We start from the raw sequence: 14,776 nt of genomic DNA, 5'->3' as shown, positions 1-14,776 counted from the left end.
CTCCCGGGGCCGTGCTTCAGGCCCCTAAGGCCACCCCTGCTGCCTCGGCTACAGGTGACCTCCATCAGGTGCTAACGTAACTAGCAGAATTCTCTGGTTCTTCTCTTGTTTTGGCTGCTGAGACGTTAAGACCTAAGTTTTTGACTCTCCTTTAGCAATCCTACAAGGCCCTTTGCCACACAGTAGTTGTGACCATTCTTCTTTATATCACATGCCTTTTTACGTCCCAGAGCATTTCTAAAGCTTCCTTCAAATTTCTGTTTTTCCCTCTAGATGGAATAATAGCTTAGAATTAAAATTTGGTTCTCCTGAGATTTAGGACTAGAGGTTGATGTTTTCAGGCATCCCTAGAAATGTGTTTAAAGAGGCCCAGATTTGTAACAGTGAGATACACTATTAAACTCAGGTGGTACTTGTCCACAGACTGTGTGTCTCTAATGATCTCTACCTGTGAATCTGTTTTTTCTGCCAGAGGTTACATAGAGCACTAAACACATCGTTTGTAGAGGAAAAGCAGCAGCGTTTCAAGACTAAACGTGTGGAAAAGAGGTAAGAAGGTGGCCAGCACCAGGTGTCTTTATGTTTGTAAAAATAAAAGTGGAGAGATATAACTGGGACTCCCTACTCAAAGGGGAAATTATGTATAAATAATTCAGATCAAATCAGGACCAAGTTGTTGATAATACAGTCAGCAAAAATACATGTGGTTTCAAAGAGAAATAGAACAGAGAAGGAAAAAAATGTATCTGTAAATATATGAACAGGGAAATGCAGTACAGGCCCAGGCCGTGGTCTTGAGAGTCACGCATCCAGATCCTAACCTGTCACAGACCCTTGTCATCGTGTGCCATAGCAAGTTATTTCTTTAACTTCTCTGTGCCTCCATGTCCTCATTTGTGAAATTGAGATAAAAACAGTATCCACGTCCTAGAGATGCTGCAAGGATTAAATGAGATAATACATGCAAAGCCCCGGAAACAAAGCCATTTTAGCTCTTGTTACTGTGCAGAGTACACGCAAGCCTGAATTCACAAGGACTATAGGCAGTTCGTTTCATGCTGTATTGCCTTTCTGGCATGGGTCTGCTCCCCACTCCTTTCCAGCACCCCTAGGAATATTTGAAATATGCAGTAGATGTGTTCTGCTTAATCCATTTCCTGGCACTCTTACTGCAAACTCTCCAGAAAAGCATCTCATTGATAGGGAGTAACAAGCATTAAATGCTTAGCGGACACCTTCCCCACATGCAGCCTGTGGGTGGCTGTTGTGGCTAAAGAGGCCGGCAGAGTTCAGTCTGGCCTCTGTTGCCTCCCGCCTGGGGCAGCCCTCCTCCTTCTGTCTTATGCCCAGAAGCCTCCGTTCAGGGTACCCCTCCCCCCCACCGAGCAATTCTGCCATTGGTGGCAGATCTTCAGCTCAAAGCTTGGCTTCCTGGGTAATTCTGAAATCTGCCACACACACTCCTCACTCATAGTAGAGGAAAAAGGAGTAAAAAGCATCATTCTTCTTCATTGTTTATACCTCCTCTGGAACTGCTGTCCCCTTGTCTCCAGTTTGCATGTCAGAATCATTTCCGTTCTCGCTCAAAGCCTCTCTTTCCAATCAGTGAGCACCCCCGCCCTCACGGTCTGTGGTATTCCTGGATTGTGTTGCAGCCCTGTCAGCAACAAGCGGGAGACTAATCAGGTCACAGCTGTTCTATGTCATGTTACGTATATTTTTTTCTGTAATTATTTTTTAACACAAATTTTCAGCCAGAGGAACACAAGAAGACATAGCAGTGAAGACATCATCTCCTGACAAACCATTTGTTTACCAGCCGTAATAGAAACAGGAAGCCCAGTGATCCCATTTCCAACCGTGATGTGATTGCCAGTCACATCTCTCTCACCTCAGCTGAGAACCAAATGTGTCTATCACTCGATGTACTCACTTTTCTTGGCAGATTCCCTTCTGGAGTGCCTTATTTTGAGGAGTTAAGGCAGAACATGCCCTCCTGGCTTATGTTGGGCCCACACTTCCTGTGCCACGTCCCTTCTGCCCAGCACCCAGCTGTAACCTTTCAAATGCAGTGAGTATTTGAGGCCCCACAGCTGTCATGTCTCTTCTGAAGACTCCAATGGAGTATTGAACTCCAAGGTTACAGAATTGGTCTGTGGAAGCTCATTTTGCTCATTTTTAGTGCCAAATGCAGTTCACCCACTGCTCACCTTACACACTAAGGCTCAGGAAGGTTCGATAGAAAACAGAACAGAACACTGAAGAGGCCTCCAGTTAGACACCAAATCTGACATCACTGTCGTCTTCCATTCACAGGTGGCCCAGAGCCACATGTTGATTACCAGGGCACTTGTTATGCTAGCAACTTGAGTCTGTCATGGAATCCAGCTTCTGGTTATTCTTCTATATTCTATTACCAGATATTCGTACAAAGCTGTGGAGAAAACCAGACTTGCTAGCTCTACTTACCTAATTTCTGTGGTTGCCTGGATACCAGGAAAATGTACAGATGCCCTATTCCCAGGTTCTCCCTGTGAATCATCCTGTGCTACTAGAGTTAGGTCTCCTGGTTGAAAACTCTTTTTCCTCTTTTTTTGGAAAAGTATCTATGCAAATGCCTATGTCTGCTACAATTCGGCATTCCTCCAGCGTGCTCCGTATTTATAGAATGAATAAAACAATAGATAAGTGGGTGAATGCAGATAAGTGTGGCCCTGAGGACCAGCGATGGTGGATGTGTGTGCACCTGCTGGAGAATAAAAATTTCTTTGAGCTAAAAAAAAAAAAGAGAGAGAGAGAGAGATGAAAAATTATTAACATGTGGATTTGAGGAAAGGCTTAAAGTTCTGGGCCATGATACAAAAGCAGATGTTGCTCTTTTTCTATTCAAAGCAGAGGAAGAAAGTAGATATTACAAGACACTAAGCATAGTCTTTGGTTTATTCAACCTGGGATTTCATGTAAGGTTTGGTCTATACTTTACCCCACTGGGTTTCCAATACACCCCCATTTTCCCTTGCCCCAAGATATAAAAAAATTGTAAATCATGTAACACACACAAGACTATCAAAATTTTTCAAACTCAGTTGGAAGAGATTTGAGGAAGAAATTAAAAAGAACTGTACAGCTTGAAATAAAATTATAACTGCACCCTGACCCACATTTGAAGCCAGCGGAGCTGTAAGTGGGTTCACTATAGACTCTTACTGAGCCCAGGACACATGAAAGCTGTGCTGTGGTGCGCCATCCTCCCCCAGCCCCCCACCCCCGGCCACTCATCATATGCCACTTAAACTGTGACAAGTGTAAAGGAGCTGCAGGGGAGTTAGGAACGTGTGTTTTAATGGCTTGGGGCATGTATCTTAGTTTTTCCCATGTGAGAAAATTATCTCAATAACCTAATTTTCTAAATTAAGAACTGTTTTCTAAACAACAGCAAGCGCAGTTTACTAGCCTGGGCCGGACTCGGCTAGTCTTAGCTAGATTTGCTCATAGGTCTGCAGCCAACTTGTGGGGGGGGAAGCAGCTAAGGGCTGGCTGGTCTATGGCTTAAGCTGGGTCCACTGGGAAGACTGGGAACTCTCTCGACCCTGTTACCATCAGCACTCGTTCATATTGCAGCAGCAGAAGCAGGGTTCTGAGAGGGACCCTCAGGACGTGCACGAGGCTTCTCTAAAGTTGGCGTGGAACGCGCACCTGCCATTTCTGCTGGTTGGGCCAAAAGAAGTCAGGAAACCAGACTAAATTCCAGGGGGAGGGAAAGCCAGACTTTCTCCCCTTGAATCCTCCTTGATAAAGGTGAGCTGCAAAGTCATATTACCAAGGGACATGGGTGGAAAGGAGGAACAAAGGATTATGGCCATTTCTGCAGTCACCCACAGGACAAAATGCAACAGAATCATCCTGTCAAGTCCTTGTGTTTCTGTTCTCAGCCATATAACTGAACCAAGATTTTATTAGCCCTCCCTTTGCCCCTTCCCTTCTGGAAAGAAAGAGTCCAGAAATAAAGTCTTGAGTCAGTTACATGGATGGGAACAGAAACACAAGGACTTAATATATGGAGTGTTTCTACGTAGGCTTGCCCTGTGGTGGATTGAAGAAGTGGTAATAACCCTGCTCCTCTTCCAATAAGGCTAGAAGAAACCCGCAGCTATGCTGCTTAGGGCTCTTTTCTGTTCTTGTAGCAAGAAACTCATCTCACTGCATCTGACTGTCCAAGCTTCCTTCAGGCACCCGAACAATCCCCCTTCTCTTGTGCCCGTCCAGCAGTAACTCCGGCCGTCTGCCAGCCATCTCTCGGAGGTGGGGGCAGGTGCTTTGATGCAAGCCTGGGAGAGGATGTGAATATGTTTGTATTGACCTTCATTATTCCAGCAAGAATTTGAGGCTTTCCTGGGGTTTCTTTTAAAGCTCCAGACCTGAGCTGTCTTTCTCGACCCACATAAAATCATCCCTAGAATGGAAAACTTTTTGCTGAACCCTGCAGCTTGTGTTTTTATTCTCCTCAAACTCAAGTAGTGAACTTCAGGGTAGTCCTGTGGGACCGAGGATGAGCCATTTTATAGCATCAGCCGGCTTCTGCGTAGAGCCCAACAGCTGAATAAATAGGTTCTCACTTTTACTGAAGCACCATTTTGTAGCCAGAGAGTGTTTCAACGCAGCGCTGTGCTCTGAGCCTCACTGGCAGGAAGGGAGTGGAAAGACATCCAGGGTTCTTCAGAAAAGAACCCTCCAGAGGATACATCCATTCCAATTTCAGGGCAGCAGAGGACTTGGTAAGACCTTGAACTTCAGTTGAAAAGAATTTTAATGGCTCTGTCTCTGTGCCACTCCAGCAGGCAGTCTGTCCTCTGAATGCATATCCCACTCTGTATTCACAGTTTGAAACGGCCCACAGCTGGGGAGCAGCACTTGGAGAGCCGCAGAATGGAAGGTAAATCTAGTGTCTTCGTTTCCTAGGTCCAGTGTGGGACCCCGTCAGCTCACGGTGTGGAATACTTCCAGTCTGAGTCAGGATAACCGACGAAAATACATCTTTAGTGATGAGGGAGGACAGAACCAGCTGAGCATCCGGACCGACCAGGACATCCCGCTCCCTCCAAGGAGAAGAGAGCTCCCTGCCTCGCTGACCACCAATGGGAAGGCGGACTCCCTAAATGGAGCTCGGAACTCAGTGATGCAGGAACTCTCGGAGCTCGAGAAGCAGATTCAGGTGATCCGGCAGGAGCTGCAGCTGGCTGTGAGCAGGAAGACGGAGCTGGAAGAGTATCAAAGGACGAACCGGACTTGTGAGTCCTAGCTGACCATGCTGCTCCCCTTCCCGGTTCCCGGCATTCCTCTGAGCCCTTGAGACACTCTGTACTGCTCTTTTGTAATTGCTGACAAAAGTGTAGGGAAGCAGAGGTCTAGGTCTCTCTTAGAGGTCAAGTCTGCCGGTCCTAAACTAAAAATCAGCCATAGCTCTTCCTAAGCGGACTCCCTAGCTCTGCAGGGTGGGGATCTTTCAGAGCAGGAATGTAAGTTAGTCAGAAGTGAACTCCGTGGCAAGAATCTATGAATGGCCCCTCAAAGCTGGCTCTTCCCGGGGTGCCGTGCTAGTAGTTCTGGGTCTCAGCCCTTTCTCTGCACTCTCACCAACAAGAGAGAAAAATGATACTCAAACTGGTTTTAATCTTAAGATAGAACAGGATTATCCAGGGTTGTGGCTTTTGAAACAACTCCCACAACTAGATTTGTTCCTGCGTTCTGAACCAGGAGCCAGATAAGAGCCAGAGGTGTGGGTACCTAAACAACCAGGCCAACTCATTAGCATACAGCGGACCAGGAATTGACTGGATCGTGCACGAGGGTCCCGTGTCTCCGACACCACCCTGACCAACATTTGGTAGGAAGGGCTTACATGCCACTGTGAAAGGGGACAGGGATGTGGTGAGCGAGAACAGAGGACAGGCAGAAGAGGCATTAAAAATGTCCACCATCTTGAATCACAAAAGCTCTGGGCCAGAAAAACAATTTGGCTAAGGAAGGAATAGGACTATACCTCTAATCTAACTAAGCTTCTCGCCTACAGAGTGTGCCTTTTGTAAAGGAAAGCAAAGCAGGGCAAGGACGCGGCCTTAGATGACACTGGACTACCCCTGCTCATTGCCCGTCCAGGGCTCCCGAGCTGGCACTGTGGGTTAAGTGAAAAGGCTCTACAGACCACATGCTAGCCCCTTTTCAGATCAGCAGTTACCTCTTAGCTTTGGGAATCCCTGAAGCAGAACTCCCCTGCAAACACCACAAGCTTTAACATTTGGGATAGTGCCCTGTGCAGTCCATCTCTGTACAGGTAACTACCACACCAGCCTCCTCTCCCCACACCTACTCCTTCCCAAGGGGCTGTGACCAGGTGTGGTCCCCTCCCATTCTCTCCCAGGCATCTCTGTCCTGGGCGCAGTGGTGTGGACATGCATGCAGGAGGGAAAAGCCACAGGGAACTATGGAACAGCAGTTCCCAGTGCTAGTGTAGATGGGAAGCATCTAGAAACCCATTAGAATGCTGACTGTCAGGGCCTTTTTCCCCAGAAGATGGCATGAGGTGGGGCATCTGGCTCAGAAGCCTGTTAACCAGCTACCCCAGATGACTGACACGTGTGATCTGAAAATTACTCAAGAAACACTGCTCTAGAAGAATGGCAGCTCCGGGCCTGGGGAGAAGTTAAGAGCTTTTTGATAGGTTTTGACATTTTAGCACACACCTGCTGATTCACCTTCCGTACAGCCACTCCCACCCCTGAAAACCACTGAGGACAAGACTTCCTCAATTATCACTTACTCTGCTCTGGCCTCATCCGTTGGGACACCCACCATGAATCCACGGCACTGCCCCAATCACTGTGTTCTGTGACGGCTGCACATGGTTGGAAAGGCTCCGCAGTCACAAAATTTCCCCTGCATTTCCACCAGGACCTACCCAGTCCCCCAGGGAAAGACAACACCTTCAGCTGAATTAGCTCACACTTTGGTTAGTTGTCCGAGAACCCTGGGGTGGATGGAGGCCCAGAGAAACTGATGGGGGAGGTGAGAAGCTTCTAGTTAGACTTCCTCAACTTTGCAGATGGAACAGTGAGGGAACAGGGGGAGCCCTGGAAACAGAAAGGACAATCCTGCTTTGAAATGGCCTGTCCTCCCGTGTTCTCCCCCAGGCCCCGACCTAGATCTGCAGCTGCCTTTGGAAGATGATGCCTCGCAGCCACGCCCCCTCTGCAGCCGCTGAGTGCTCTGCCGGCCTGCTCTGCGCGGCCTGAGGTACTGAGGTACGGGCGAAGCCCTCGACCGGACAGCCAGGCTCCTAACGTACACGGGCACTTTTCTAACGCAGCTCCTCCTGACTGTACTTGAGAAGCTGGCTATTTAAAGGAACCCAGAGGTGAATTCTTTTGTAAAGAATCCTTTTGTAATGCAATTAACTACCCCTTAATGTATCTGTTTTGTAAGTTTGGATTTTTGTATATTGGGTTTACCTTAAGCTTCTCTCCTGAGGCGCGCTGAGCAGGGGTGACCCGCCAGGCAGCCCGGCCTGCCCCCTCAGCAGCCGGCCGGTGCACGGCTGCCCCAGGATCTTCTGAGGAGCTCCTCCGCCAAAATCGTGGCCAGGGTGTGGCCCGCAGCAGCAGGAGCTGAAGCAGGCTTGCTGCCGGCAGCATCGCTTGAAATGCCTCCGTTTTCTGGATGAAGAGAAACCGCCGAGTTGCTTGTGGTGGAACGAAGCAGTCTCAGGTGGCGGTGGTGTTGTTACTGGTAGTAACTGAACAGTGTTTTGCAGTGTGTGAAACAGTGTGTTGTGTTTTATAAAGGGAGTTCATGAAATGGTGGGTCCTTCGAAAACTCTTTCTGTTCTGCTCCACTTGTCCTTTCCGCTTCTCTCGGGCTCAAAAACCACACAGGTCCAAGTCTTCAGGTGGAGGGTGGTGGTTTAGTGAGGAACAAAGAGGGAAGGGCTGCTCCCTCGCCGCCTCTTCTGGGCTCCTCTCTCAGGAGATCAGGAAGGTCCATTCTTTTCCAAGCTCTGGTGCTGGGCAGCCAGACAACCCGATTGTGTCGCACACCCCACCCCGTTTTCCAGGGGGACGTTCCTGGCAGAGGAAGCACATAATAAAATATGGCGGGGTGAGCAGGAACAGGCAGGCTACGTGTGTCTTGTACATAATAGTAAGGGCCCCAGAGTACGGACGCCTCAAGGTAGAGGACCAGCAAGGGGATCCCTCCAACAATTAAAGACGAGTTGGAAAAACGGGACAAACAAGTGAGGCGGCCACAGGGACACTATCAATTGAGGTCTTTAACGTGCCTGGAGGTGACTCTATTACTCATGGATCTTGCTGTTGCACAAACCCCATGCAGGAGCTGCTGCTTCCGTGGCGACCAGAGAAGTGGTCAGTGAAGCAACTGCCTAGTAAAACCCAGAGACATCAGGGCAGTGGGCTTCTCGGTGTTGGCCCTGGGCCTAGTAGGGCCTGGGAAGTAAGCACTTCCTTGGTGTGGTAAAAGAATGAAGGGAAAAGAAACTGCTTTAGAGCCTCTCTTCTTCCCACTCATTTTTGATAAGTAAAACCAGAAAACCCAACCAGTCATGGAAAGAACTTGTGTTTTTGTCATCAAAACCACCCCACTAGCTATACCGTTGAGTTATTCCTTTCTTCACCCACCTATGCCATCCACCTAATGCAAGAGTCCCTCACTCTTTTTAGTTTAGTTCCCAATCGTTTTATGAAAACAATGTACTTAGAAGTATTTTCTTAAGGTTTGTAGAGTGTTTGCTTTGTGTCTTCATTTTAACGTGTGTGCAATCGCTCCAGTCCAGGAAGAGCGGAAATGCTGTCTTGTGAGCATGAAGTGAACAGGCTGTTTTGCTCCAGCCACTTTTCTCGTACAACCATGTGGATGGACTAGATGTTTTCAGGTCTTTTCCATCTTCAGTTTCTATGACTGTGGAATAAATGTTCAGATAGAAACTTCATTTTCTGATGTATTTCTGGCATTGTCTTGGGGGATTCAAATGTGGACATGGTACCAGCCCCTTCCTCACAGGAGACCCACTAGGACTTAGACTTGTTTCCTTAGTAGAGTCGATGTGGCACAAAACATGCTGAGAAAACTCAGAGCCCAGGCATCACAAAGTACAATCAAAATGGCCTTGTCTGAAAGACATTCTAGGAAAAGCCACAATACTGAGAGATCTCTAAAAAATTCTGTCCTGGCCACCCTCATTTAGTAATTCAACCACCATCTGCTACACAGCCTGTGTTTACGTGCCAAGTACTGGAGACACAACAGTGAGTAAGATGGGCATGGTCTCTGAGCTCAGGGACCTTCTCACAATCTGTCCTGTTCACAGCCTGTCAACAGACAATACTATAGTAGCTAACCCTTATTTCAACTTCATTAAAACTCCTCGACACAGGTTCTCTAGACCTACTCTGCAGTAGATGAACTAGACCTCCAGTTTACAGATGGAAAAACTAAGGCTCAGGGAATTATGGACGTTGTCCAAGGTCACACAGCTGGTAAGAGAAGTAGCAGAGACAGATTCACACACAGGCAGTTAAATTCCAGGAGACCGATTTTACACTGTCAGGATTCTGATTGCTGCCTTACAACCCCTCTCCTTCTTCCAATGCCCCCTTCAGTCTTTCCGCTATAGCACCTCCAGCCCATGCCTCAGCTTGGCCCCCAGCTCCGCAGAAAAGGAAGCCGATACACAAATTATACCTGCATTGCCACGTCCACTGAACTCAACACCGTGGCCCCCAAGTCTCACAGAAACAGCTGTTGTAGGTGTCTCTTTTGGCTTTCCGGCCCAACCAAGAACGGGTACAGATACAGCTGGGAATCCCAGAGCGCTCCCTCGGTCTCAGGCTCACTGCGGTTTCTGACACACCTGCAGTTATAGCAGCTGGCCGCCTTGCCAGCGTGAACCTGCTAACAGGATGCATTCTTCACACACGTTCTTTTGGATTAGACCCAAGTCAGATCTCATACAAATATAAACCCACTGTAACCTCATTCAACCACCAACTTACCCAAGGTGGTTTTGCATCATTCAGTCACTCCTTGTTTGGATGCTCATTTTGCGCCTGGCATTGGGCTAGCTGCTGGCGAGAGAAAGAAAAAGTTTCTGACCCCATGGAGCTCAGTCCAGCAGGGAGACACAAACTGGCGAAACAGTGTGGCATGTATTCTGATAAATGCACATCAGGTATTGTGGAGGCAAAAAAGACACCGTGTGTGTGTGTGCGCACACGCACACATACATGCAGCGGAGAAATTGAGAGAAGGGTAACAGGCACCCCAGGTAAAAGAAACAGAATGTGCTAAGTTCCAAAGTTGGGAAACTACAAGAACTGTAGGAACATCAAATAACATGATAGAAACAAGCACAGGTGGGTAACAAGCTGTAAGGACGGCAGAGAGAAAAGCAGAGGCAGGATCCCGGTGCTAAATTGGACGTGTATCCCAAAGACCATAGGAATCTTTAAAGGATTTTAGGCTAACGAGGGTTATAGTAAAAGATCAAGGTCCTCACTGCTGGGTGGAACTGGTTGTCATTCACATGCATTCAATTTGTTTGTAGGCTACTGAGCAAATGAAGTTAACTTTTGATGCCGGGGCATGACTTGGCCATGACATCATTTTAACCAGGACAGGTAGACTTAGAAATAAATAAACACATACAATCTAGAGTCTAAATATGTTGATCTCATTTTTTCCTAGAAATGAGAAAATGTAGAAGAAAACTTGCTCTCTCAACTTATATGCAATAATACAAGTTAATATTTTGAGCATTTACTAGTTGCCAGGCACCCTGCTAAATGTTTTCTATTTACTCATTTCATCCTCAGTACAATTCTATAACATAGTTATTATTATTTTATAGATTAAGAAACTGAAACAGAGAGCTGAAGTAACCTTCTAGTAAGAGGTAGGGCCAGACTCATCCTAAGTCTGACTTCACAACAAACAGGTTTAGCACGGTGCCTGCCATCACAACAAATACCAAATGTATGAATGGGCTGGGCTGTGTGAGCAAGGAGAAATCTAAGATCCCCTTGGTTCAGTTCTACTCTGGAACAAAGTGCTATAGGAACTCTCAGAATGATTGAGATGATCTCAATCAGAAGAAAATGCAGTCCTAATCTAGGGCCTGGCAGAGAGCCTACTTAAATTAGAAACCTTCAGAAAGACTGAAAATTTGACTCAAGGTATTTTCATTTACTATCTTCCTGATGACGTGCATTCTATTGATACATGTCTCCACTTACGGTAAAAGAAAAACAGAGATCTGATTGCAACATTATGATTCTGCTGCTAAACTGAGTGACCCTGGGACTTGTTTCCTCATCTCTAAAATAAGGAGAATAATGGGGAATACAAGCTGGTACAGCCGCTCTGGAAAACAGGATGGAGGTTCCTCAAGAAGTTAAAAATAGAGCTACCCTATGACCCAGCATTTGCATTACCAGGTATTTACCCCAAAGAAAGAGATGTAGTGGAAAAAAAGGGACACCTGCACCCCAATGTTCATAGCAGCAATGTCCACAATAGCCAAACTGTGGAAGGAGCCGAGATGCCCTTCAACAGATGAATGAATAAAGAAGATGTGGTTCATATATACAGTGGAATATTACTCAGCCATCAGAAGGGCTGAATACTCACATTTACATTGCTGTGGAATGAACTAGAGGGGATTATGCTAAGTGAAATAAGTCAGTCAGAGACAGACAATTATCACATGGTTTCACTCATATGTGGAATATAAGAAATAGCACAGAGGAACATAGGGAAAGGGAGAGAAAATTGAATGGGAAGAAACCAGAGAGGGAGACAAACCATGATGGACCCTTGACTCTAGGAAATAAACAGGGTTGGTGAAGGGGAGGTGGGTGGGGGAATGGGGTAAGTGGGTGATGGGCTTTAAGGAGGGCACGTGTTGTGATGAGCACTGGGTGTTACATGCAACTAATGAATCACCGAACACTACATCAAACACTAATGATGTACTATACGTTGGCTAATTGAAATAAAATAAAATCTTAAAAATAAATTAGTACACGGTTTGAGGTCCCTTTTAGCTCCCACATCCTAGCTTTCAAATCATTCCACTATGTAGATTTTAGTAACCTGAAATCCTCAGAGCACAGTGTTACTCTTATTACTGCAAATATACTATGCTTCCAATTTTGTCTACGATTTTCCTCAAAAAAAAGACTAAACCATATAAAAGAAGACATAACTATCACAGATTGCCTCAGAGCTATCAGTTTCAGAATTTGTAATTTCTTTTGTTATCACCAAGAAGGGAAATTTAAAATAAGGTTATATATTTCAGGATAATCCAAATTGGAAGAGTTACTTCAACACATGAGGAAAAATTGTTTCCACTTAGGGGGTGAAAAAAAAATGAGTCAGGTTTGAATATACACTGGTCCAATAAAACAGACTCCTGGGGGTGCCTGGGTGGCTCAGTGGGTTAAAGCCTCTGCCTTCCTCAGGTCATGATCCCAGGGTCCTGGGATTGAGCCCCACATCAGCCTCTCTGCTCAGCAGGGAGCCTGCTTCCTCCTCTTTCTCTGCCTGCCTCTCTGCCTACTTGTGAACTCTGTCAAATAAATAAATAAAAATCTTAAAAAACAAAAAACAAAAACAGACTTCTGAGAAACTGTTAGCAGAAGCAAGGAGCTGACTTAACCATGTGGACCTTCCCTGAGTGCTGTGGGCCAGGCCTGCTACTGGATACTGTGGACTACATTAAGACACTGCTCTTTCTATATTCCTAATTTTAGTACCGATGAAATATGCTACAAATAAGACCTTAATATTTAACATTAGGAAGAGACCAAACTTGGGGAGAAATCCCCAGAAAGTAAACCTCAATTTTTCTGTATGGTGGGATAATTATGGATCTAGGAAATGTTTAGGTTATTTCCATACCAGAGATTTCCTATTATGTAAACCCAGTCTAACATGTACACAACCCACCAGTTTCTACTTACTCTTAATGGAGCGGTCTTATCACATTGAATCAGGTAGACTTTTGCGGTTAAGAACTAGTCGAAACTTCTCTGCATACTCATTGGTCCTTGGGTTTATCTATCAATTGATACTCCTCAGCAAAAACCTTAAAGACCAAAATTTAAAGGCATTCCACACCAACAAATGATCATGGAAATGATGAGAGCAGAATACACCTTCCTTCAAGAGGCGAGCATCACCATCCCAGTAGGTCTAAAAGGAGACAAGTGATCATTTCCCTATTCTCCAGAATCTTCTCATGAATCCCCATAATATCAAACTCCAGAGTGCAGACCAATATACCATGGGGCCCACTTGAATCCTCACAATATCAAATCACATTAATCATTCAAGAGGCATGCACATAGTACTATACACACAGAATTCCTGCCCTCAAAGAACAAAGATGCTTTGTGGATCTGGACAGAGATTTAAAAAATTTTTCAATGGAAATTCATATAAGAATGCAACAGCTAGCAGAAATAGCTGAGCACCTTTGAAAAAGACCCCTACAGAGGTAAGAATTTAAAAGCCAACCATGTAGTTAAGACATATGCCTTAGAGCATATCAACACTGATTTTGGTCCAAATTGCCAAAACAATTTCCAAGGCAACAACAAAATAAAAAAGAGAGCATTCCCACAAGACCTGAAAAAAGAAAGGGAAGACTCTAGTACTTTTCCAATAATCCTTGAAGTTGACATTCTATATAAGCATTAAAGAAATTTTCTAAAGAAGTTCCTTATGGATCTAGAGCAATGATTCTGGTTTTTTTTAAAGATTTATTTTTTTAAAAATATTTTATTTATTTATTTATTTGACAGAGAGAGAGAGAGAGAGAACACAAGCAGGCAGAGAAGCAGGCTCCCCACCGAGCAAGGAGCCCGATGCAGGGCTCGATCCCAGGACCCTGAGATCATGACCCGAGCCGAAGGCAGCGGCTTAATCCACTGAGCCACCCAGGCGCCCTAAAGATTTATTTTAGGAGTGCCTAGAGGGCTCAGTTGGTTAAGCGTCTGCCTTCAGCTCAGGTCACAATCCCAGTATCCTGGGATGGAGCCCCACATCAGATTCCCTGCTCAGTGGACAGTCTGCCTCTCCCTCTCTCTCTGCCTCTCCCCCCTGCTCATGCTCAGTCTCTCTCTCAAATAAATAAAACCTTTAAAATATTATTTATTTTAGCGAGAGACAGACAGAAAGAGTGTGTGGGGGGAGCAAAGGAAGAGGGAGAGAGAATCCTCAAGCAGACTCCCCACTGAGCAAGGAGCCTGATGTGGGGCTCCATCCCAGGACCCTGAGATCATGACCTGAGCAGAAATCAAGAGTCAGATGCTTAACCAACTGAGTCACTCAGGTGCTGTGAGGCTTATATATATATATATATATATTTTTTTTTGGAGGATTATGTGGTTTCAAAATTCCTTTCAGAATCTGAAAAAAGCTATGAATAACGTACATACAACACAAACAAAATTTTGTATACAATCTGTGGATATTCCTGAAACCCATTCACTGGCCTCTTCTATACTAAGAAGCCAGACTGTCCAAAAATCATCACCCTTTTTGGTAATTATCTCAAAATGTCTCTAAATGCTCTTTATGTTGCTGGGACTTCAGACTAGTTGGGACTAGAGGCTCCCTGCTCTTCCCAACTAGAGGAACTTCCCCTAAATCCAACTTCCCATGGGACTAGTGGTTTTCTGCCACAATATTCCACAGGCTG

At 45.7% G+C, this 14,776-nt stretch overlaps 1 protein-coding gene across 2 annotated transcripts in view; it reads left to right on the top strand.

Moving 5' to 3' along the window:
* LOC111146052 (glutamate ionotropic receptor NMDA type subunit 3A) overlaps positions 1-7,447 on the top strand; it is a 150,885-nt gene extending 143,438 nt beyond the window's left edge. The window contains exons 8-10 of one of the 2 annotated variants that reach the window (XM_022501428.1): positions 473-549; positions 4,960-5,288; positions 7,188-7,447. In XM_022501428.1, coding sequence (XP_022357136.1) covers positions 473-549; positions 4,960-5,288; positions 7,188-7,258 — 477 coding nt within the window. In that variant the 3' untranslated portion in view covers positions 7,259-7,447. Of the gene's footprint in view, positions 1-472; positions 550-4,959; positions 5,363-7,187 lie in introns of those variants that run through there. The other variant, XM_022501429.1, reaches the window with a different exon arrangement.
* Positions 7,448-14,776: the final 7,329 nt, after the last annotated feature.

This window comes from Enhydra lutris, unplaced genomic scaffold (assembly GCF_002288905.1).
Source record: "Enhydra lutris kenyoni isolate GAN:26980312 unplaced genomic scaffold, ASM228890v2 scaffoldscaffold13, whole genome shotgun sequence".
Lineage (NCBI taxonomy): Eukaryota > Metazoa > Chordata > Mammalia > Carnivora > Mustelidae > Enhydra > Enhydra lutris.
The sequence above is the reverse complement of the archived record's forward strand: the minus strand, read 5'-3'. Positions and strand labels throughout refer to the sequence as shown.